The 25,835-nt window shown below is 39.1% G+C and overlaps 1 protein-coding gene across 3 annotated transcripts in view; it reads right to left on the bottom strand.

Moving 5' to 3' along the window:
• The window catches only part of USP6NL (USP6 N-terminal like), a 131,782-nt gene that overhangs the window by 69,538 nt on the left and 36,409 nt on the right, over window positions 1-25,835 (bottom strand). For 2 of the 3 annotated variants that reach the window (XM_076351947.1, XM_076352036.1), the window contains exons 3-4: window positions 1,126-1,199; window positions 508-590 (exon numbers count right to left, since the gene is read on the bottom strand). In XM_076351947.1, coding sequence (XP_076208062.1) covers window positions 508-590; window positions 1,126-1,199 — 157 coding nt within the window. Of the gene's footprint in view, window positions 1-507; window positions 591-1,125; window positions 1,200-8,023; window positions 8,288-25,835 lie in introns of those variants that run through there. The other variant, XM_076351857.1, reaches the window with a different exon arrangement.

Genomic DNA, 25,835 nt, shown 5'->3' on the forward strand with positions numbered 1-25,835 from the left:
AGACTTCAGTAAGGTTACTAAAAACATGAAGTTAAATGAGATTTATCTTTGAAGGACTGGGATACACAGTTGTTCATATACAACCATTAAGTAACCTTAAATGTGTTGGGATTTTTTTTTTCTTTTAAATCATCGTTACAATAAAATTTTTAAAAATCATTCTAAGAACTTCAAGTTTGTTTATATATAACACAATTACTTAAAAACCAAAATTTATCTGCAATTTAATTCAGTTTGAAATATATTTTGTAGACCATCAATTTTCATTCCCAAATAAAATATTCAAAAACATTTCACTCCTTACACAAGATCAAGTTACAGAACTGAAAAACAGCTAGAAATGGAATTGAAAAGCACAGTGAAAGATTACCCAAAACTTACACAGCAGTTTCCAGAAGATCTATTAAAAGGCATAATACTTTCACCAAATAGTCAATACAATAAAAAGCATAAATAGCAATAGCAGCAAAGTCTCAACCTTATTTTCTTTTCAAGCTTGCTACTTACTGTAGAAACCCAAATCTATCTGTGACTTTATAAAGACGATAGTCAGCATCTTCCCACGGTTCAATCTGCGCACCCTCCCGTCCCTAAAAGAAAGAATAAAAAAAAAAAGAGCAAAACTAAGTTTTACGGCACAATAAGCTAAGACACAGAAGACAGGATTCAACCACTCAAAGCATGATCTTTGGGACACACTGGTAGTAGGGTAGAGGAGGGGCAAGAGAACACTAGTCCTAAACTGACTAAAAATGTTTCTATTACCATAACCAAAAATTAAATTAAGAAAAAGTAAAATAAGAGTCCTTCTGATCTCATAAATATACTGAGCGTCCTCAAACATCCCAGTTTCATTAATTCTCATACATTACACTACCTTAAAACAGCCCCAAAGCAACTTGCAATGCACCCGAAAAATGAGTTGATTGAGACATTATCCAGAATATCACCCGTGGAGGGAGAATTTAATTCACCTAGAGGCCAGTGTATCATGAAACCATCAAATTAGTACTGCATAGAGTATTTTAAACAAAAGCTAGCGGGAACCATGATTCATTTTTTAAACAGACATATTACTAAGATTAATTACAAAATGTCTTGAAAATTATCATCAAGTTCACTTACTCTGTCATACTTGGCAACTATCTCTGCTCGTTCTTGGGCAAGTTTGATAGCAGCATCCTGTTCGGCATCTGCACCTGTGGAAAATTAAAATAATGCTGTTCAGATTCTCTCCCTTGTGAACAAAGAACTGCAGCTAAATACTTGGAAAATAAACTTCAACTTTAGAGAGACTACTCGGACGGACAAATGCCAAAACAATTCTATCAGAACAAAACATGACCTTGGTGCACGTCTTGAATATTGTTCAGAGTAAAGTACAATTAGTGGGTAGTATCCTAACTGCTTAGTTTACAATGTTCCCAATTTTCCATCAAAGCAGGTATTTATAGAGTTAATAATACCCCACAACCCACTAACTGAAAGACTGAACAAAGTAGTAAAAGCTACTAGTTGCCAATTCCACAAACGTCACAGTCAAAGAAAGCTGAAACATATACTATTGTTTTAAAACAAAAGTGTGAACTATTTACAAGATTCATAGAGAGGGATTAGAATACTGATGAATGACGAAGAAATACTGCACGACTTCATCTGAGAAATTGCCTAAGACTTATTTCTCTGAAAACAGGGAAGGACATCATTATAGTATCAGAACTGCAACTTGGGCAATCCAGAGCTGGAACAAGCATAATGATATGACAACAGGAAGGTTGGCAAGCCAGAAAACATGGATGCATGGGTAAGCGTTGGACATCAGTACCCTGCAGATACAGCAGAGTTTACTACAGCGGTGGAGTTAAAGTTTAGATAAATCTGTTTTGATCAAGAGAAGGTGAAGCAGACTGTGCCTGTAACTGAATTAGGTTCCTTGACATTGTTGCCTTAACAGAAACCATCTCTGGAACATGGACAGGAATGTAAAGAGGGCACCGTGAAAGGAAAAGTAAGAAAGATGCTGCTTTGACTATTCAACAACATAATGCACTTCAATATCCCAAATACAATTATGATTTCAAACCAATGAGGCAAATCAGTTTTAACCAATGATAATTTTGTGACAGATTCAAGAGCTGATTTGTTTCGATTATTAAAAAAGCAATGAACTCTAGATAAAGCAAAGCTTTAAAAAGGTTTGAAATAATTTTCAAGCACACACAGTTATAAAAATAACTCCAGACGTGTTTTTTCTTCACTGTTTAGTTCATGGCAACATAATGAACTTCAGGAATTGTATGTATCAACCGTCTGGGCCACGAAACAGAAAAACAGATCAGATATTACAGTTTTCTATCATATGACATTAACAACACATTTATTTGTTCAAACCCACTATCTCTTTAATAAATTTACGTACATATTTCTCAGATACTTAGACAAGAAGTTGTGCCAAGGTGGCCTTCTAAGCCATCCGTTAGAGATTTAGCATGGCGTCTGCATGTTTTCACTTGAAGTTTCTTTAGGGGAATGCAGGGAGAACCTCAGTATGCCCCATCACAGAAAAAAGCACCAGCATTCAGGCAACAGTGATGCTCGCCCCAGACTTCCCCTAATGGAAAGTCTGACTGTTTCTTTAAAGTTTTCTCCAGAAGTTACACTTTGTTATCCTCATTCTGGCCCCCTTCTGCTTGTCACCATCATCTGCCAATCATATTGCTCCCATTTATTAGCGAGGACATCAAGCTTCGTCATTTTTTCCAGTGTGCACCAGAATAAGCACACATGTATTTACACAATTATTTGAGGGAGAAAAAAAATAATAATTAAGAATTACATCTGCTATGTTTGGAAGCTATGCATCTCTGTGCCACAACATTGATAAATAATTTCCTCTAAGGTGAGAAGCAAGTAGACTCATTTCATATTGCTCAGCCTTTGGTGTTGTCCAAGCAGTGCGCCGTTCCTCCTACTCCTTCAGGTGCTGGATCCACCTTTATTCCTAAGCTGAAAGAGGATTGCAAGACACAAAGCAGTTTGGTTTCAGGTTTGTTTTTCTCTGACGCAGTTTTATAGCGATTGCAGGACTCTGTTACCCAGCTACCTATGTGAACGCTGACCAAGACACAACTCTCGCACGCCAACCACAGCGCCCTTCTAGAACCCCTCCCCAGCACTGTCACCACACAAGGGCACAGACTGAACTCTATGTGACTCCGAGTGCATTCAAGCACTATATAGTCCCCGACACAATTATAACAATCTGGGTTTTATCCTTTACTAGTTGACATACTATGCCTACTAAACTGACAACATCCACTAAAGCTACCAAATCTACACTGACATAAAGTAGTACATGAAGCTTAGCATTACTTTCAAAGTGAGAAGCTGAAGGAACCATAATCAAAATTAAATTGCATTTTCTTTTGCAAGACAAAGAGATCTGTGCTTACAGCAAGTCCTTCTAGAAGGCCAATATGGGTTTTTTAAAAAGTAAAAACTTTATGCTCGCTTAGAAAGCTGACATTCCTTCAGAGAATTCAAGTACTGAGCAATCCTAATCTTCACTTCTCCAGTGGACAGATTTGGGGGAAAAGCTTACTTGTTTAAAGTTAAGACTGCTGCTGGGCTTCAAGAAATGGGGAAAAATTCCTATCACTATTTTCCCAGTAAACAAGAAATTAGATTTGATTTGAGAAGGAGTGTGGTTGAATAATAAGTGGTCAATATTGTAATACACAGTAGTCAATACATTCAAGTAGTAAGTAGTTGACACATTTTTTTATTAACAGAATTAAAAAATAGATTACTACTTGTATTTAAAAAAAAAATACTCAAAAGCACATGCACAGCTCTTCAACAACACAGATGGATTAAGTGGCAGAAGTTGAAACGAAGTTTAAACCTTTGCTTAAAAGAAAGCAAAACTGTATTTGCACCAGAAACTGAGTCCTGATTTATGCTGAAAACGTGGCCATGGCTTACCTTCCTTTCCTCTGCATAAGTAACATATGAATCAAAGTTTGGCATGTTCTGTGCCTCATGACAATTCAATTACATTTAGTGTGGAAATTATCATATCCATTGCCTTTAAAGTAATCCTCGTCCCTTTCTGCCAGAATCATCTTAACCTTCTAGCTGCACTGAGACAGTTTAATGTTACGTTAATCCATCCATAATGAAAACTCAAAAAACAGCTTGAGACAGGGACAAGAGGTTATATTTTGGGAGAGAAGCATAAAATATGATTTTTCTTATAAGAGGAATTATTTAAATATCTCCAAATTAGAAATTACACAATGATTCCTGATAAAGTAAAAGCTAAGTATGGGTACAAGAAAAATTCTTCATGAAATATCTTCCTAGGCACAAAAATATATTAATACATCACTATGAAATTTAAAGACAAGACTTTAGAATACCAGTTATTTATCAGTTTTATTCAGTAAGTCTTATCTCACTGAAAGCAGTTAAAGATGTAAACCAAGTATGATTAAATTTTCTAATCAAAAGTTAGCATTACAGATGATCAACACCACATTATACAGGAAACAATGCAATCTCAGATGAGGCTGAAAATATATAGTCAGTTAACTAGTACAGAGAACTGATTTTGACTAAAAACTGAGGAAATATATTATCAATGACCTAAAAAATAAAAAGTATAATCAATAGTGATAAAATCTGCCAATGATGGCATGCTAAACAGCACATTTAAATCCCCCCCAAAATTGGTCAGGCTTACAAGGTACAATGAGCGTGCTTAAAACCCTGTCAAGCAGCAATGTCACACATCTAGCTTTTGAAAGAGGTAAATCATAAAAAGAAAGGCCAGGAACAAAAATTTTCTGAACAGCTGGCCTGATAGACATAACACTTGTTAGAGAGTATTTTCCCCTCATCACTCTGTCACACTGACCTGTTTTCTGTATTTACAAATATTACAAATTTGTAAGTTTTGAAGATCACCATGCAAAGGAACTGAAGCATCATTACAGCCAGAAATATCGAACAGAAAATCCGCATCTGCGATGACGTGAAAAAGGACTAACAAAACAGCCAGATTACTGCTTTTCTGCTACACTTGGACATCAGATTATCTTACTTGTCAGTGCTGCTGAGATGACTAGTAAACTGCTGGATTTAAACTTTCAAAAGGACACTTAAGGATGAGGCTAGAACTGGTCTCATTTTGCACCTCACTGATTTTAAACTGCTGAAGAGTCAGGCCTGATAAATTAGATACCTGTGGACTGCCATCAGCCCTACAAGGCGAGAGGAAAGCATTGCCTAGCATCAGTACAAGCTTTCTTCCTTTGTCATTCTAATAAGAGTCTCTCCTTACCTCACCAATTATTGAAGAATTGAAAAAGACAATTTCTTCAGAACAGAAAGAGGTGATGCTATCTAAGTAATGTAAGTGGCACAGGCAAAAAGTTAAACTAGTCCTACACAAGCACACAATCCTGATTAGGCTCCAGTACTTATTTTCTGAGAGAGGAAATAAGTGATCTGGAGATGCCAGCATTACTTAATGGCAACAAATTTACAGATGAATTCTGGGTGTTATCCAGCTATCCACTATTAGGTGGTCTCTGTGTGCATCATAATCACATTTAAAATAAAACCCCACATTTTTAAAGCTGGAGCTTTTTTAAAATTTCAAAACCCCTGTCCAGTTCAGCCAATCGATATAAAAAATTGAAAAACATCACACTAAATTGAACTAAATTCCTAAAACCGACAACAAACAGGCTTCTTGCACAACTTAAAAACTAACAGGAAAGTCCCAGTTCCTACTGAGCAGCTGCAATTCTAAGTATCTTGCAGCTTGCAAGGAATATTGGGGAGAACAGTTTACTTTTCCAGAACTCCCAATTCTTCCAATCCTAAGGAAGAAAGGCAAGTGCAGTAAATTTAAGCAAGGAGGAACTAATAATATTAATAGACATAATGCAAAGAAAAAATACGTAATATTCTGCTCCATAATGAATGCAAGACTACCTGGAATGGACCAACTACCATAAGTGACATATTTAACAGCAAAACAACAGATCCAAGTAAAAATAAACACTATTAAAGAGAAAATAAGGACATGCCCTACAAATAGATGTAAAAATGAAATTCTGACTATTAGTAAAATTTTCTCAAGGATAGAAATTTTTGCAAGAAATCAGGTACTGATACAGAGCTACAGTTTGACAGATCTGATCCAACTCAAAAAGAAATACTTACTTACTCTTGCCTTTGTGCCATCTTCTCCCTTCTGTTTCACAGGGAGAGTGGCTGGCTGTAGATGTAGGCATCTACAGACACCAGAGAACCTTTGATCCAAGGTCCCCCTATCGCCTACGTAAAATACAGGTTTTTTAAGGGGGAGGAGGGGGGAAGGCAAAAAAAGGAAGAAATAAAATTAGTAATAATGTATTTTTGCATTAATTTAAATTGCCAAGCTAAACATTGAGGATCCTTCTTGCAGCCCCAGCAGTAACTCAGTTCTTCAAAATAAATGAGTGGGAACAGGCAGTACTATCCCTTGTGTTTCCAGAGGCCAAGGAGCAGCTGAACGGCCTACGACAGCCTGGCAGCAGCTTGGCTGCTCCTGGTCAGGGGTGACTGTAACACAAACAGCCCATAGTTACACCTCGTTTTCATCGCACAGACTGACAGAACTGAGCTGCTGCTGAATGAGGAATTGCCAGAAGACAGTAAAATGCTGGTCTTTCCCACAAGAAGAAAAGCTTCTGCTCTTTGAGGTTTTCTAAGTACCTGTAGTTTGCATGCCGTTTGCCTAATCCTGCATGGCTTCTAATCCTGTTCAGCTACAGAACTGCAAAACAGTAAGGCGCAGCATTTTAAAAAGTGATTTTCATCTGCAGTCCACTGAGGATGCATCTCTAGCCCATGGAAAAGTAGTCATACAACTTATGGGAATGATCTCTGGGGTGACTCAAACTCACTAGTGAGACCTCTCCCTGAAACTAGCCTAAAAATGCCTAGTTAGACACAGTACCTCACCTGGAAAAAGTAACAACAGCCGAGCACTAGCTTCCTCATCAAGGTAGCACAAAATGAGTACCACCGAGAGCCTCAGCATGTTCTTTACACGTATTGAAGGAGTGTGTAGGTACAAGGTACATTACAGTGCTTATGCATTATCAGCAGCATAATAAATTGCTTCTTACAGATGTGCCACAAATTTAAGTAATGCCTCTTTCTGATGTGGTCAGTATACGAATAGCGTCCTGTGTAATCTTATCCCAAACTCTGAAAAGGAGATTTCTCCCCTTTTTGTTCTTTGAGCCATCATCACTGCCTCCTCAACTGCGGAGCAGTCTAAAAACCCCAAAAGACTTGGAACATACTAATTTGTTTTCCATTACTTCACTCAAATTCTTGCTTGTTTGCACATTACACATTCCACTGCACAAAGAGCTGCACTGGCACGAATTCCTGTCTGCAGGCACTACCACCAGCTGCTACGCATCTACACATTCAAAGCACATATCACAGCAATAAACAAAACATTTTTTAAGTCTCTGCTCATATCAAAAAGTCTCTTTAATACCCAGGCTGTTTATTTTCCTTCCAGTCCATTCCCACAAACAATGAAATAAAGGCCATGACGTACACTTGATAGTATTTTGTTGTGGGTAGCCAATGTTCAAAAGGAAAAATCTTGGTAAATACCTGCACATAGATATTAAACCTGCTCTGAACAGAAAAGATTAAGCATCATTTATTATATTTTATTTTTGCTCTTCATGCAGAGAGACCTTTTAACATAAAAGTGAAGTACAGTTAGAAATGTAATCCCTTTTACATAGCAATACTTCCTCGGAAAAACAGTATTTCCAGAAGTTAACTGAGCCACATTTCTTCCACCATTAAACATAATTATCTACCTTAATAGTATTAAGTATTTAAAACTCAGAGTTATCACTAATCCGAAATGAGAAAGAAGTAAAACAGCACATGATATAAACAATTACAGACCAGTACATAAAATAAAACGACATTTTACCAGGCTTTAGATTGCGATTTTCTGCCCAGTCCTTGTAAGTCTCTGTTTTAGTCTTCATGAAGGAAGCCTGTTTATTTCTAGACCATATTCTAAATCAGTTTAGTAAAAACGAACAGGGGAAAGTTCTCCTCCTCCACTTGCAGCATTTGCTCCACATAACCGAGCCACTTGACACATCCTCCTTCTTTTTCAAGATATGGCCCCTCTACAGTTACACAAGCTACAGATATTCAAACAAAGATGCCGTTTGTTAATAAGAAGTGTCGTGCAGGCACCATGCTAGCGTTCTCCTCCACGGCCCACAGCCCTGCATTCCAGCTAATAATAAACAAGAGGATTTGAACAAACAGCCTCAGAGGACACGGCTCCTGTAACACATCACTGTTACGCTCTTGGGTAAGAATTTTTACTGGTATTTACCAAGTGCTGCAAGAAAAGCATCTTATTTAAAGGAATTACTAGAAAAAGGGCTTGAAGTACCCTATTTCTGGCTTATTACTTAAGATACCATGAAATTAAGTAATTCTAAAAATACAGTTTAGATTTCTGTAACTGTTTGGCATTCCCTACTTACAGGATGGAGATTTTACATATTTTCTATTTAAAACTCCTTTATTGTTCAGGATATCTTGGGGACCTGAAATACTGAGGATGTCAGGAGTTGACAAGAACGTTTTCATTGATGAAAGTATAAAAATTCAAGATTTAATATTGGTAGAATTCATCTGCATCCTCAAAACCTGGAAAACAAATCTCCATGCCAAATATTCAAGGACATACACATCAAGCCATTCTCCTACATAGATTTTTAGCCCTTACACATGCTCTCTCAAGCAAAATGTCAGCTGCTATGTGATGCTTACAGCCAGGAGCCAGCCAATTCCATTTCTTAACCCAAGCAAGTCCGAACACACACACACTGCCAGACCTGGCTTGGAAGACTTGTGTGGGCTTCCAGCTTTGTGAAGCCCACAGAAAGATAATCAGTGGGACTGTTCAGCATGGAGAAGAGAAGGCTCAGGGGGATCTTATCAATAGACATAAGTACCTGAAGGAAGGGTGCAAAGAGGATGGAGCCAGGCTCTTTTCAGTGGTGCCCAGTGACAGGACCAGAGACAATTGGCACAAAGTGAAACACAAGAGGTTTCCTCTGAACATCAGGAAACACTTTGTCACTGTGAGGGTGACCGAGCACTGGCACAGGTTACCCAGGGAGGTTGTGGAGTCTCCATCCTTGGAGATATTCAAAAGCTGTCTGGACATGGTTCTGGGCAACCAGCTCTGTGTGGCCCCGCTTGAGCAGGGGGGTTCGGCCAGATGACCTCCAGAGGTCCCTTCCAAGCTCAAACATTCTGTGGTTTCCTTGCACTCTGAAAAGTGTTAAAATGCCAGGAACAGGAGATCCGATCAAGTGCGTTGGACTATTCTTTTTTCCCCAGGGACTGAGGAAAAAAAAAAGTTCCTTCAATTGTTTTAATCTTCCTCCCCATATCGCCTAGCAGAGCACTGAGCTTGGAAACGAGCAGCAGCTCCTTTGTCTTTACCACTGATTACTACTCATGGATCCCACCCAGACCCAGGTGTCAATAGTTCAGCCTATGGATTCAGTATGAGTTTAGGCTGAGCTAGTGTGATATCCACCACTAGGCACATTTCCCTCAAAAGCAGCATTTTCTTACTGCTGACATTTGTACACACACAGCAGTAATCTTGCTGTACAAAAATAGTCTTCCATTTTTCTCATGATAGAACCACTGAACCAGTTCTGTAAAACCAACTACTTTCTGTTTCCTTACCTGAGAGCATATTTGTGGGGAAGACGAAAAGAACTCGCACACAATGAACACGAGCACTCATTCCAGACTAACTCTCTCAACAGATAGCTTCACCACCTGAAAACAACTTGCTTTTTAACATTGCTGGTACTCTTCTACCACACACTACCCTCAGGCAGCAGTAAGTTAAGAGCTATATTACACTGATATTTTTCTTATTTCTTTAACTGGTTTTCAAGTTTAGTATGTTTATTTTTGTGGGTGTTTTCAAGTAGACTTACACAGAGAGAAGGGAAGATTTTGGCTTAATTGAAATTTTACTCTGTTCAGAAGCAAAAAAAAAAAGCTAAAGGTGAAGTAAAATTATTTGTAAAATCAATATATTCCACTATGCTCTGCATTAAAAAAAAACAAACCAGCCAGCAAAATACAAGCACCCTTCCCCCCCTTAATAATCAGCCTTTCTTTAGAGTAGAACCTGTTGTAGTTTTACTGCATGAGGAGTAATGGGTGGAAGATATGAAAGTAAGGATTTAACTTGCCTGAAGAAACACGTTGGAAGTCTCATCTTAATGAAAAATTAAGTTTCACTACAGCAGAATACTTGCAGTTCTGCAGCATCCCCTATGAGATGCTGCACAGTCACCAATGGAAAACGGTCACTTTGGAAATTAGTAGAATTAACTGCTACTAAAAGCTATCTCAAAGCAATTTTAAAACGATCCCCAAAGGATGCAAAGCAAGAGGAGGGAAACCAAGGCAGCCCTGCTAAGCACTATTCCACAGAGGAAGCCTGTGTCAAAACATGAAATTAGAATTTAGGAATCTAATATATATTGCAAAGAATTTAAATCAACTACTCTTACTATCTTGCTTTTAAGCAGCAATTGACTAAAGGACTTACAGGAACTCTACTAATATTAATCAGTTATTGCAATATGTCTATGACTTTTTAATAACACAGCCTTGCTAATACATATTAGTTAATAGAGCACTAAAAGAACAAAACTCAGAATAAACCAGCAATAAAACAGCAAAAGAACATAATCTAATAAAACACAACTTGGCCATTTACTTAGTCTTAATTTGCAATTATTTTTTATATGTGTTCCACATAAATAAGTACACCTTAAAATTAAATCATCTCCATTAGCTATGCCTACAACTAACCCAGCTAGAAGCTGCAGTTTGAATGCTCATGTCATCACCTCACTATTAAGCCTTATGAATGTTACCACAAGGCTTACAAAGTGGAGCGACAAGAACTGGCAGGATTCTATTGTAATTGCATTTTACAAAGTGTTGTGTGTGCAGTCATGAGCCAGAAGATAATTAATTTGCTGAAGGTTAACATAATCAGTTGCAAAGCCAGAAGAAACCATAATTGCTAATTTGTGACAAACTACACCGGAAAGAGTAAGCCCAATTTTGAACAATGCTCCTTTCTTGAAAGAAAAAGAGGAAAAAACACCAACACACAACCCACCCTCCTGCCCAGGACTCTGTCAACACAATCCAAAACATTTATGGCAGCTCTTAATAGACTTAAGCATAAAGACTTGGGCTGGGTATAATTTGGGGCTTGCCAGTATGTAAAGACTGGTCTGACTTGTGCAACAACTAGCTGATGTCTCATGTCTAAGCTTAAGTCATCCTTTGTTCTCCTTTCTCCTAAAGGTGTAGTTGGTATCTGGCCTTTTGACTAGTTTATCACTATTTTTCTCTTCCCTCCTGCTATGAAAGGGCAGCATTATGACCATTACGAAGTGGTCATTCACCTATATGTTTCATCTTTAAGGAGATGTAAACACTATGCTGACTTAAGTTATGTCAGCCCTACAAACAGCTGTTCAAGTGGTGATCAGAGCAGATTTGCATTCTCACTGTTCAACGAGACAGAGGAAGCCTTGTTTCTGTAACATGTTATAACCCAGCAGCAAAGAAATGACAAAGATACAGTCTTCCTGAAAACACACAGGAGGTTTTCTACTACATGGAAATCATTTTACAGTCTTCCACCGAAGACCAAATTCCCTGGAACTCCTACTGTGGCTAGAACTCATCCCGCTGTAACATGGAATCTGTGTCATCTACAATCCATGAGTATTACTCCCACACTCCCCTTGAAATCCATGACCTTTCCCAGTACTAGTCCTAGCCTTTATAATTAATGTCTTAATAAAATATGCTGCATATCAGCTGCTGTATTAGATAGTAAGATCAGACACTTGACCACAGAAGCAGTATTGGCAGACAAAAAGCAGGAATATTTCAGGACTTTACCCTCAACCTAAAGTCAGTCAAGTCATCCTTTCCACACTAGCGCCTTTTCAGGTATTGGTTACGACTTTATAAGCAAATTTAGCTGAAAATGCCTTTTTTTTTGATCCCTTGTACTTTAAAAGTATGTTTGCAGTCCCCAGAGGCTTTTGAAAACTAAAATATCCTTTCTGCACAGTGACGCTACTCATACTTCTTTTAACCATGACAGGCTACTAAACATACAAGCAAAACAATCTTTCAGCAAGATTGAACATAAGTTCTCTGCAATAAATTTCTTCTTTGTTTTCCCAAAGCCATACATCAGGATGACATAAAAAAATCATTTTTCCCAGCAACATAAATAAAAGAACATTTTAAAAAAATTATCTGAAATTTTGACATAATTTCAAATTTCCTGTATTGTACATCTTCATTAGTAGTAGACCGTGAATGTTTTCACAGCACTAGGATTTGCAGTATCAAATTTAAACAGTAAAATGGTTCTACTGTTTTAGATTCTGACACAAGCCAGAACATTTCATAAGAAGAATTATGCTTCCCACATTAACAGACCTGAATATAAGCAGTCAGATGCCACACTGCACTAATTATGTTAAGTCTCCTGATTAATCATTTTTATCTCTGCATTAGTCAAACTTAATGGAGCAAACAATAATTATATTTTAAAATTCAGCGTTAATGATGTGAAGTCTATTCCCAGCTTAAAGCATCACCAAAACAACGCTCATGCATACTCTGGAAGAAGTTTTTAAAAGGGGCTTTTCATCTTTGAGGAAGCCGTTTCATTTCTTCTCTAGGGCTAGAGAAGTTAGCGAATTCTCTAGTTACAAAAGTTTCATCCATATTTGTATCATTTTACTGGCTAAAATAAAAAGCTTTATTTCTCTACACAGACAATCTTTGAATACTCTGACATACACACAGTCCAACTCATCATTTAATTACACAGCAAACTTAACTGACAAAACCAGGAGAAAAGGAGGGTTTGTTTTTGTAGTAGATGTTATTCTGCCAGTTAATAAGACCAAAGCTCCAAGCCAGCTCAGAGAAACACCAGCACTGACTCAAGGTGGCAGGAGTAAAACTTTACCAGCATCATGGGGAAGATGAAGAAACTCCCCTTGACCTGCCCAGTGACCACAAGCTATTACCTAATGGCTGACGCTACGTTCTTGCTCAGTTAAACAGGCTGCTGAAGCCTTGTTGGACCTTGCACGATACAGAAAAGGAAGCGTTCACAAACAAGCGACAGATGAGCAGTTACTGATAGTACTAGCTTTTACTTACCAGCTACACATATACTTCCAGACTTTCTTTTTTCCTGCCTTCTCCTGGAAGAGACATCATGAGGTACCCAGGGATTAGTCCTTCCCCAAAAGCGTGAGAAAACGAGCCTTCAGCCTCTGTCCACACTTCAACTTGAGTCTCCCAGATGCTGAGCGAGTGCTCTGCCTATTTGGGCATAGCCTCTGCATGGGGAAACCTCAGGATTTATTTTGGTGTTTTAAGCTCAGTTTCATGCTGATGCACAACAGGAAAATAAAATCTTAAATATTGTAAAAATTCTGGCAGGATGCAAAAGCATTTCTTGCTTTATTCCAGCAAAAGCATATTACACTAGTTACTACAGGCTCCTGGACAGGCTGTTGTGATCCATACCATACGGTATGGATTTAGGGTGTCCCTCCACCTGCCATAATGATACACTGAAGGGACCATCAGGGATCACAGTACCAGTTTACAGAGGAGCTGCAAGACCCTTCTGTATTCAACTTTAATTATAATCTTAGCATATTAAAAGTGTTTTCACACAAAATACTGAGAGTTACATGCTACAGCTCTGTTCACCATAGCTGAACAGCTTTCTTCAGCGACTCTGTCTCTGAGCTATTCATCTTTGAGCAGATCAACATTTTAACTGCAGTAATACCTAAAGTACAAATAGGATCCTCTAAGTAAATCCTATGAAAAGTCTGAATGGCACCAAGAAGCTCCTATGACACTAAACCTATTCTTGGTGACTCTATGATAAGTTTGAGTAAGTCCGCAAAAAGACATCAAGGCAAATTTAGATACCTGCCTGCTTATAATATCAGTCATGTCTACACAGTACGAAGTAGAGTTGCTTTGAAAAATCTCAGTAATCAGCTACTTAAAATATGTCATTCACTTTATTAAAAACTAAAATGAAATTTGGGAGAGGGGAAAAAAAGACTGAAATCCCCTCTGAACATCTAAAATTATCTTAAGTGTCATGCAGCACTCTATGCACGGGTTTTTATGTTTATAAAGTGGTTCTAGGAAGGGCTGGAGGAATGAGACAGCCAAATGAAGGGTGAACAAGTTTGCTGAGCAGCAGCAGAAACTGGGGAAGAAAGTGCTACCAGTTTCTTCATCCTCGCTACAAGAAAAGGAAGTTAGTGATAGACAAGAAGCTTCTGTTGTTTTCAGTTTCACTGACTGAGGACTGGTAAACAAAAAGTAAACAGCTATGGCATTTCCCAGGTGAAACGGGAATTAGGGCCTTGAAGGCTGTCCTGTGTTCTTTGGGTCCCAGCCTCCAGCTGAGGGAAAACACAGCAGAGCAGCTGCAATAAAGCCCAACTGCATACCTACCAAATTGAACCTAGGTTACATTCATACTGGTATTTAGCAATACCAGTACAAATTTGTTTGCATCCATTTAGTTTGCATCGGCTAAAGCACTGATTAATATAAAACGAGTCCACAGTTTGGTTAAAACACCACAAAGAAAAAAAGAAAAAAAAAAAAAGGAAAAAGATTAATCCCTCAAACTTTGTGGCTGTTTATCCACAAAACACTGTACCAGTAAGATAAACCTTCTGGCCACATTATATCCATCACCTTTGTTTCAATTATTTTTTGCTAGATGTAACACCAAATTAGTTTTCAGATTTAATCTACCCATGAACCTTAGGACAGTCTGACAAAAAAGTCTGGGTTTTTTTCTCAACTTCTGCCCAGAAGATGGGAGACATCAGTTAAGCACAGACAACACTGAGATCCCATTATCACCGAGAGGCAAGCACAAAGCTGCAGTAGCATAGGATCACAAAACAAAAATGAAAAGGCATTTGTCTGAATATTTGATTTTAAAAGATAACACAGGTTAATCAGAATTCTCCACAGAGGTTATACATCTCCTTAAAGTAAGAGATCACAGTGAGATGTACCATTTGGCTCATTCTTTGGATACTCTAAAAATGTTTCACAAATATCCAGGTGTTCACTTAAGACAACAATTACTCATTTATTCTGCTGTTGCACAGAAACAATGACTTCAGTAATCAGTGCATTAACAGATGTATCATTAACACTTTCTTTTTACTGGCTTAGAGGAAGATTACAAACAGTGAGGTACCTTAATGACACTTACAAACCTACCGTCAAGTTTTCAATGCTACTTCTCTCAAAATCAATACTTTTATTTCAGTACTGATGCAAGATGAAGAGCTACAAGCACACACTGCAAAGACCTTGAGAAGTTTGTTACAAGACAAACACGAGGTTAATTCTAGTCTAGGCCTTGTACACAGGCATCAAGGAAAAAATCCATTTATTTGTTAATGCTGAAGTCAATGATGCAGTAAAACTATTAATGAAGATCCACTTTTTTACCACTATGCTGTTTAAAAAAAAAAAAACACAAACAGAAAAATCTGATCATTTGTCATAGACTCTCATATCTCAGCAGAAAATCACCTGAAATGGCTAAAAAGCATTTCTGAACTCAGTACACAGAAGAAAGTCTGCTTCATCTAATCTGAACACTGACGCAATACTTTGGCAACACCTATTCCAAGTTGCAAGGATTAGCTCTAAGATAATACACAAATAAAGCCTTTTATGGATTTCAGTCCTCCTCAATAACCTATTTCATTCCAAATAGATTGCTCTCAGCCTCTGCAAATTTCACATCCCTTACAGAATCAAAATCCATAGTAAGAGTCAAGACTTTGTTGAGCCCACGGAGCTGCATCTGGCAAACAAGCATCCTGTAACCTGGTAAAAGCAGACTAACTGCAGAATCCTCCTAAAGAAGGGCAGACACAAGCTGTCCCCTATTAGAAAACAAGGGGAACAGCGCGTCTGTACTCAGTGAAGCACAAGTTGAGATTTAAACATAGATCCACCCACTGTCTGCACTGTGCTTGTATACAAGCAATTATATAAGCAAGGATATTCAGCACTTTGGGGAGGGTTCAAGTTTGTGCATTTGTGCAGCCTGGACAGACCAGGAATGACAGGGCTAACTGGTTGCCCAGACATCAATGAAACATCAGAACTCAACTCTTCACAGGAAGATAGCTTTGAGCTCTACCTACAACCAGCAGCTGCAGATAGAAGACTTATTGGTCAAAGCACTTGGTATGCCTAAATTGCCTTTAAATCCTCTTTTTGATTTACAGGTGAAGCCACGGTGGTCAGACAGGAAACCTTCCCATGAGGCACAACACTTATTCTAAGATTCATCAACTTCACATGAAAGTTCAACAAGTTCAAGCCTGAAATTTTCATCAGTGAAGTTAAACCCAAAATAACTTGCAAGGCAAGGGGAAAAAGAAAAAAAAAAAAGGTATCTTAGCTATGAATTTTGGTTCCCTCTTACCTCACATTTCTTCAGTACACATTAAAATCCCAACTTTGCATTTCTGATGTTACTATAAACAAAGCCAAAGTATCTCCTTGAAACAAGGCATCATCTCTGCAAAGGTATTCCCAAAAGGTCTAGCAACAGGGTAGGAAATGACAAGATTGAACATAACAGATGTTGCTTCAGTTACAGCATTTTGGAAGGACTAAGAGTTATCACCCCAGTGGCTTCAAACTTGATGAAAATCCACTAGCCTTTCATCAACTCTTCCCTCTTCAGCAAAAGTACAGTTGCCATTTGCCATCACATAAATAAGTCTGAATGTGAGTGAAAATTATCAAGTGTTTCTCCTGTTCTAGAATATTTTCTGAAATTGGTTAATTTAACTGCAAACTTCTTGTTATGACAGCAAGTTCTTGAAAGATTTTACAAAGAACTCAGCCTACATTAAGGCTGAGAAAAGAGAGAGAGAATTTTCAACTTAAATTTATTTTAATATAATCCACAGTAAAGACAACAGCTTTTGGTATGTGTTAGCCACAAGTACAAACTTTACTGTACTTAGTCTAGAAATTCTGCTCACTTTTTTTCTCCTTCCCTGCCTCACTTTCTTCCCTGACATAGAAAAAAACAAGGGGTGTAACTACTAAACACTATAAAATTACTCACACATACTCTTCATTTGCCAACACCCGCTGTTTTGGAAGAGCACATCAAACTTAATTGACAATAGGGACCAACAGTTCACGTTGTGATAATGTGCTATAAAAATGTAGAAAAATAAAAGCATCAGAGAGTACTTTGTACCTGCGGTACAATAGGCTGTTTAATCCCAGGGTAACATTCAAGACATCTCAGACACGCGTTGTTGACAGGTTTCTCTGAAAAATGAGTCAGATGCACGTCCTGGGGGAAGTTCTCTCTCTGATTAAAACACTATGACAAACAGCCATTATTTTTCAGGTGCTATTGAGCTGAGATCATGTTTCACTGAATCACAGGTTCCAGCACAAACTGAGTCACATTTTTTTCAGATAAACAGGCAGATCTTCGAGGATTTAAGTGAAGGCACAAGACAAATACATGGATTTGCAACCCAACTAACCAGGTTTTACTAAATCAAAAATCTTTGGTGGGAATGTAATGAAAGGCCACTGTTGTTTCGAGTGGTCCAAATCTATTCTGATGCTGTGGATGCAAGCAAAGGCTATAACACACAGGCACAGCAGCCAGAATTTCAGGGCTGATGGAAGTACAGCCTAACCGCTGTGGCTTATCTCAAGACATGGCAACCTGTACCCTGACACACAACACGCTGTAAAGAGGCAATGACCTGTATAATTGCTTTCTGGTAATATAACACCTTCTGAGACTAGAAAAACAGAAGAGTGACAATTTACAAGTCATACCTAATGAAAAGTACAGATGTGAACAACATGAAAAAAGGATACAGAAGGGGGGGTGGGGGGGTGGAGTGTGACGTGTTATTTAGGGAATGGCATTTTAAGAGGATGATGTACAAAACTGCCAGAATATAATTAGCTGTCAAGTTAAAGCATGCAGGGGTCATCATCAGTAAGGGGTAAGGGACTTAAAGCCAACAGAAAGGGATTTTAAAACTATACTGTGGATCATAGGTATTTTAATGCACAAAACTACAAGTAAGCAACCCCAAAATTAAATTAAATAAATGAAAAAATTATTGAGCTGCTCTAAGTTTTTACTATCTTGATACACAACTAATTCCATCAGATTTGAGTACCAATTTTCCCATTGCCTTGCACCTGTTTTCATCCTTCACACCTGTACATTAGATCAGCAGTATTTTATCCCTCCCCACATACACAAACAGTGCTGAAATGGGGGGGGGGGGAGGGGGGGGCAGGGGGGGAATCAAAAGCCTAGAGAAAACTGATGGAAATTTCCTTCCCATGAATATAGAGGCAGAACAACTGCACAGGCTTAGGAAGACGGAGAAGAAATAGGACACAAAAGGTTGTTCCAAAACTTAGTGCAAAGGGGTCTACCTAAGTATAAGTAACTTTCTGATCATCAAAAACCCCATAAACGGAGAGAAAAGCACAGCTATTCTCCAAAGTCCATACAACTGAGACGTGTGAAAAGACTTATGAGCACGAAAGGGATACAAATAAGGTGACTCTAAATTGGTTTCATTTTAGAAATGTTATAGCTACCTTTTAGGTAGCCCCAAGTTAACCAATAAGGATACCATACAGATAGGGAGCTACTGTATTTATAAGCTAATGCGATGGTCTGACTGCCAGATACAACTGCTACATGGCAACTTCAGGGCAGGTGAAACAAATGTCATATTCTTAGACCTCAGAAGTAACTATTTCTCAGTGAAATTGGTATGCCGTTACTACTGCAATACCAGGCAGTTCCCTGATACATAGTTTAGCCATCAGTATTTTAAGTTCAGGCTTATAAGTTCATATAAATAGAATACCAAGCAGGTACAGCCTTTCACATAGGACTACAGGATTTAGACCAAATTTTAATTGAAGGACTTTTCAGATTTGTCTCAGAATGAAGAACAGTTTGGAAACAAACTCAGCTGCAGGTTTTTTTAATTGTGGAGGGGGTAAAAAAAAAAGATCATTCAAAATAAAAGAGAACTGAAATAGTTGTCATGTTACAGCAATTTTGTAACAACTTTGTATTAAAATAAATTATTCTCAAATCTGAAGCTGAAAGATTATTTTTTTAAGTTTTTAATTGGAAACAACTGTTTTCCTGCTAATACGAAATCTATGAACTCAAATGATGAAAGCTGCATGACAGATAAAAGGCAGACAAAAGTAGGTTGGGGAGGGGAAGCTCATACAAAGTACTGCAGAAAAGTTGTTATAAATTAAAAAGGAATCAGAAATTGCCTCTAAAGGCAGCCTAGTCAAATAAACAAAGTCCAAGCCAAATCACTATTAAATAACAATTCTACAGCAGCAGGAATGTTTAAGGTATGTCAAATAAATGTTGTGTCCTCCCATCCATCTGCCCCCCACAAAACCACCTCACATTCAAGTGATTAATCCATTAATCCCAATTCGATTATCTCTTCTAAAAGCTTCCCATATTGTGCCATTTCTGTAGCTAGGATGCAAGAGAGAATTTGTTGAGTTTTCCTAACGGCAGTAATGACTTAAGTAGTTCTAACACTTCCCAGCTAAAATTGCTCAAAAAATTCCACTGGTATACCAATATATACTGTTTCAAAACCAAATGCTACAGATTGGTGGTTGGAAATGTTAAGAAGGGGTTTTTTGGACAAGCTTATTTATTTTTTAACATGGACAGATTATATCTAGCAGTACATTAAGAGAGCATAAAGGAAAATGTAGGAGGACATCATTCAGACATCCCATCCTGAATGTACAGCGCTTGTTGAACATGTCATTGCTCTTTGCCTTCAGCTCTGCTGGAAGTTACTGCTCTGGGCTGTGCTAGTAAACAGGATCACATGAATGCGCTGTAATCCACAACAAGAAAAACAAAACTGCTGAATTGGCTCATGCTACCATCACTGACAGTTTAAGGGAACTTGGACTGGAGAGAACTTACAGGAACACATGCTTGCAAAGTTTAAGTTTGTCTGCATCCTCAGTGTAGCTGTAGTGGGTTGACCTTTGGCTGGCAGCGAGATGCCCACCAAGCTACTCTCACTCCCCCTACTCAACAGGACAGGGGGAGAAAATAAGATTAAAAAGTTCATGGGTCGAGATAGGGAGATCACTTACCAATTACCCTCATGAGCAAAACAGACTTGGGGAAATTAATTTATTGGCAATTAAAAATAGAGTAGGATGGTGAGAAACAAAGCCTTTTTCCCAGGCTCAACTTCACTCCTTTGGTCCCAGTTCTTCTACCTCCTCCACACCCTGAGCAGCACAGTGGGATGGAGAATGGGGTTGCACTCAGTCCGTAATACTTTGTCTTTGCTGCTCGTTTCTCCTCACATTCTTCCCCTGCTCCAGCATGGGGTCCCTCCCATAGGACACAGTCCTTCATGAACTGATCCAGTCTGGGTCCTTCCCACAAGCTGCTGTTTCTGCCAGAAAACCTGCTCCTGTGTGGGCTCCTCTCTAGGGGCCTGCTCCAGCATGGGCTCTCCACAGGCTACAGCTTCCTTCAGGGCATATCTGCCTGCTCCAGTGCAGGGTCCTCCACAGGCTGCAGGTGGATATCTGCTCCACCATGGTCCTCCATGGGCTGCAAGGGGACAACCTGCTTCACTATGGTCTTCTCCAGGGGCTACAGGGGAATCTCTGCTCTGGCACCTGGAGGACCTCCTTCCCCTTCCTTCTTCACTAACCTTGGTGCCTGCAGAGTTGATTCCCACACATTTTTCTCACTCTCCTCTCTCACAACTGCTGCACTGCGTTTTTTATCCTTTCTTAAATATCTTATCACAGAGGTGTCACCAGCTTCACTGATGGGCTCAGCTTTGGCCAACGGTGGGTCCATTTTGGAGCGAGCTGGAACCGGCTACGTCCAACATAGGGAGCAGCCCCTGGCCCCTCCTCACACAGACCACCTCTGCAGCCCCTGCTACCAAAACCTTGCTGCGTAAGCCCAATATAGTGGCCAACTAGAAACTTTCCAATGAATTTAGCACTTAATCTTGAGAGGCAGAGCATATACAAACACAAGTCATAAATGTCAGTCTTCAATACATTAATGCACAATTTCTTGATCCCCCTTCTGCCCCTGAAATATCAACACTACTAAAACTTCCACTTATTCTTAAAAAAACAAACCTCATTAAGATATTCTATCCAATATCAAGATCATAAACCTGGGGTAAAAGACTACTGATGTTCCATGCAATTCTATAAATAGCATTTTAGTTTAGATTGGAAGAGTGCTTTTGGAGCAAATCTCCAGATCATGTCTATGTACTGTTCTTCAGTTTGCGCTGGAAGCAACACGGAAGCGTGAAAAACCGGATTCCTTCCAGATTAAACTATCTGCGAGATGCACTCCTAACTCTAAATTATGTTCTGCCCAAAGAATAAGGCCAAGGTTTGATCTAGCCTGAAAAATCTGCTGAAACACAGGGGGATGTTAGACCCTCAGTTTTCCTCTCTAGATCTATTACTACAGGACCATGCTACTTGCTAACACGGACACAGTCTATAGGCTGCTGTTACATTAAATACACAGCATGGGCCCCAGCACAACCAGTCGTCCTTTGATTTGCCTAAGCATATTTGCTCATTTTTCCCTTTAGAGCCTATGTGCACTATTTATAGAATGGCTTTACATTCTTATTAGTTACCAGACAATGATTTTTTAATACATGTTCCATCACTATGAATACTCTTCTGTGAAGCTTTATACATTATGTAAAATAGGCAATTATCACTGCACAGTTTAGAAGGTCATTCCAACGCCTATAAACTAAATAGTAATGGGAATTGGAGTCTGTGTAGCTTTTTTTATTTTTCATCTATAGATTTGGCAAGCTCCAAATTAGCATTCACCCCACATATTTCAAAACTTAACTAGGGTACTAATTCATAGCACAGAATTGACAAAAACATTTTTACTGATCTACGTATCTTTGATTTGTGTAACGCACGCTCCACACAACAGTATGTGAACATAACACTTTCTTTTACTGAGTGATGAGACATGGTGGCTCCAGGACTCGATGCAGCTGCAGCATAGATGAGGAAATTTTTCAGAACACGTTAAGGTCTTTTCAATGTACAGCTGTCATCAGAAAAAGGGAAGGATTAGTCAGGTTTTTTTCTTTTTAGGAGGAAAAATTAGGACACAGAGCAATGGTGCAGCCATTTATCCACCACACAGCAAAGTGCAACGCCTGAAATCAGCAGTATATCACACACTGGGGAGCCCTGGAAGCATCCCAAAAACACCCAACACTTGAAAATGATGAAGAATTGTTTCACTAATGCAAACAACGTGACTTTAAATGAAAGACAAAATATTTCTTTATGAAAGACCACAGCATATTCGTGCTACCAAAGTCCCTTCATTACTACAAACAGTATTTCCTTTTCTATCATTAAGAAGTCTCAGATCAAGGCAACCTCTTACATTCCAGCAGAGACCCATGATCTGTACTACAACTGTTTCCTTCAGACTACTGCTATTTCGCACCCAAAAATTAGGTTTAGCAACAAAAGCTACGCTTCCATTCTAACTGCGACAGGAATCAGTGAACCAAAATTATTAAAGTTTTGAAGGATATATTTCTAAAAATAAGCCTGAAACTTAACCTTAACCTCTGGAAAATACTCCTGACAAGAGGGAGTGGCCTCAAATGGCATGGAAAAAGAGTGCCCTTTAGTCAAAATATTTCTGGAGAAAATCTAGCACATAGTGTAGACTAGCAGACATGGTGAACACTTGCCTATTCACATTCAGGTTCCCCCTCCCCCAAACCGCTTATGTATCACTCTTGCCTGGTACATTAGATAAATCTCAAAAGAAAAATATGTCCCATCTAAAAACAAGGAAAAGAAAAACCAAACGTTTCCCCTCTCAATTTCCAGGGAATAAAAATATTTGACAGTCAATAAATGCAGAAAGTTTTGTGCAACCTGATTAACCCATAGCTTACAAGCCTCTGACACTTGCTTTTGGAGAAATTATGGACAGAAGGATCACAGCAGGGGGGTTGGACTAGATGACCTTTAAAGGTCCCTTCCAACCCAAACTATTCTATGATATTTTGAATGCTTCACGTTCAGACATAACTGGTGCCTGCACTTGTGCAAGGAGAGGAAGGTACAGACATCACCGATACCACTATGACATGAATGCTGAGAAAAAAACATTTCATTTTTATATTCTTAAATAGAAACCTATTTTTCCACAAAGAATTAAAACAAAGGGAAATAAAGAGATTTCTTTTCCTACCATCCCACTTATATTTCATTAATATCTGCATTAGACTACTATCACATAAAGACCACCTGCTAATGTGCCATAGGAATGGAGCATCTGTATTGTGATAATCATTTAGGTTGGAAAAGACCCTCAAGATCATCGAGTCCAACCGCAAACCTAATACTGCCAAGTCCACCACTAAACCACGTCCCTAAGCATCACATCTACATGTCTTTTAAATACCTCCAGGGATGGGGACTCCACCACTTCCCTGGGCAGCCTGTTCCAATGCTTGACCACCCTTTTGGTGAAGAAATTTTTCCTGATATCCAATCTAAACCTCCCCTGGTGCAACTTGAGGCCATTTCCTCTTGTCCTATCACTTGTTACTTGGGAGAAGAGACCGACACCCACCTCGCTACAACCTCCTTTCAGGTAGTTGTAGAGCACAGTAAGGTCTCTCCTCAGCCTCCTTTTCTCCAGGCTAAACAACCCCAGTTCCCTCAGCCACTCCTCATAGGACTTGTGCTCTAGACCCTCCACCAGCTTTGTGGCCCTTCTCTGGACACGCTCTAGCACCTCAATGTCTTTCTTGTAGTGAGGGGCCCAAAACCAAACACTGTATTCGAGGCACGGCCTCACCAGTGCTGAATAATGTGTCATTCTGAAAGCACAACAGTGCCATACAAAGAACAGTTATGTTTAAAAAAAAAAAAATTAAGAAAAACCACCAAAAAAACCCAACCACACACACAGTGGGAAGGGATTGAGAAATACTAATGTCCTGGTTTCGGCAGGGATAGAGTTAATTTCTTTTCTAGTAGCTGGTACAGTGTTTTGGATTTAGGATGAGAACAAAGTTGATAACGCACCGATGTTTTAGTTGTTGCTAGGTAATGCTTACACTAGCCAAGGACTTTTCAGCTTCCCATGTTCTACCGACTGAGAAGGCTGAAGGTGCACAAGAAGCTGGGAGGGGGCACAGCCAAACTGGCCACAGGGACATTCCATACCATGTGACGTCATGCTCAGTACATAAACTGGGGAAAGCTGGCCGGGGGGGCCGCTGCTCGGGGACTGGCTGGGCATCGGTCGGCGGGTGGTGAGCGATTGTACTGTGCATCACTTGCTTTGTGTATTATTATTATTATTACCATATTATTATTATTATCATTTTATTTCAATTATTAAACTGTTTTTATCTCAACCCACGAGTTTTTCTAACTTGTGCTCTTCCAATTCTCTCCCCCATCCCACCGGGTGGGGGGGAGTGAGCGAGCGGCTGCGTGGTGCTTAGTTGCTGACTGAAGTTAAACCACGACAACTAACTACTGCATGCAACCTTCACTCCCTAAGAACAAGTGGTTTCAACTGCGTGCATCAAGATTGTACCTGGCTTAAAAGCTACAAAACCCCCAAAGTCTTCAGAACACCCCGAGACTAAAGGCACAGTTATATGACTCTTCAAACAACTCTAGTAGATTTATTGCTCAAACTGCAGATTCCACATTAAGTATGCACTCGAGCTATTTCCAAGCGGCAGTAGAAAACACCTGCAATCCAGCAGTGGTACTGCAGTGATATCTGACAAACAAGAAGTCTACAAGCGGAATATCAATGAGCTTCTCCATATGGACAGAATCTGCTCACAATAGCTGCGGTCAGTGAGCCCGGATTCGTTTTACAACAAAGCCCACGTGCGCATGCAGAGCCCTTGTAGCTGGCAGGTTCCAAGATTTATATCGCATTCATCACGGCGGCCTGCGGTGAAGAGTTAAGTGACCGTGACTAACAACCATGACTCCTGATATGGGTGTCACGCTCTTCTCCTGGAAAGGAGTGCGTGCAATCAAGTGTCTTCATATCTATTTTCTTTTATTTGTTTGAGTATGTTGCCATGTAATAATGCTACAGAAGATAACAGTAGGAAAAAGAAACCTACATCACCTGGGACGTGATGCAGAAGGTAGAAGGGTTTGTTCCTCGAGGAAATCATTCCCACCAAGGACCTGCCCCCTCCAGGTACAGCTAGAAAATGCTTCGTTAGCTGCCTTATTAGCAAAGAGACAGCAGCAGTCTTGGGCATCTGTGTACTTATTTTCTCATTTCCACCAAGAATTTAATTAACTGACATTAATTAAGTTTTCTGTTTGATCTGGAAATTCAGTTCAAATTAACATTTTTATGGATAGTTTAATACTAATGCTGACAGGCAATTTCTTTTAGAAGAAGCTGCTTGAACTTGCAACAAGAAGGACGA

Source organism: Aptenodytes patagonicus, chromosome 1 (genome assembly GCF_965638725.1).
Source record: "Aptenodytes patagonicus chromosome 1, bAptPat1.pri.cur, whole genome shotgun sequence".
Taxonomy (NCBI): domain Eukaryota; kingdom Metazoa; phylum Chordata; class Aves; order Sphenisciformes; family Spheniscidae; genus Aptenodytes; species Aptenodytes patagonicus.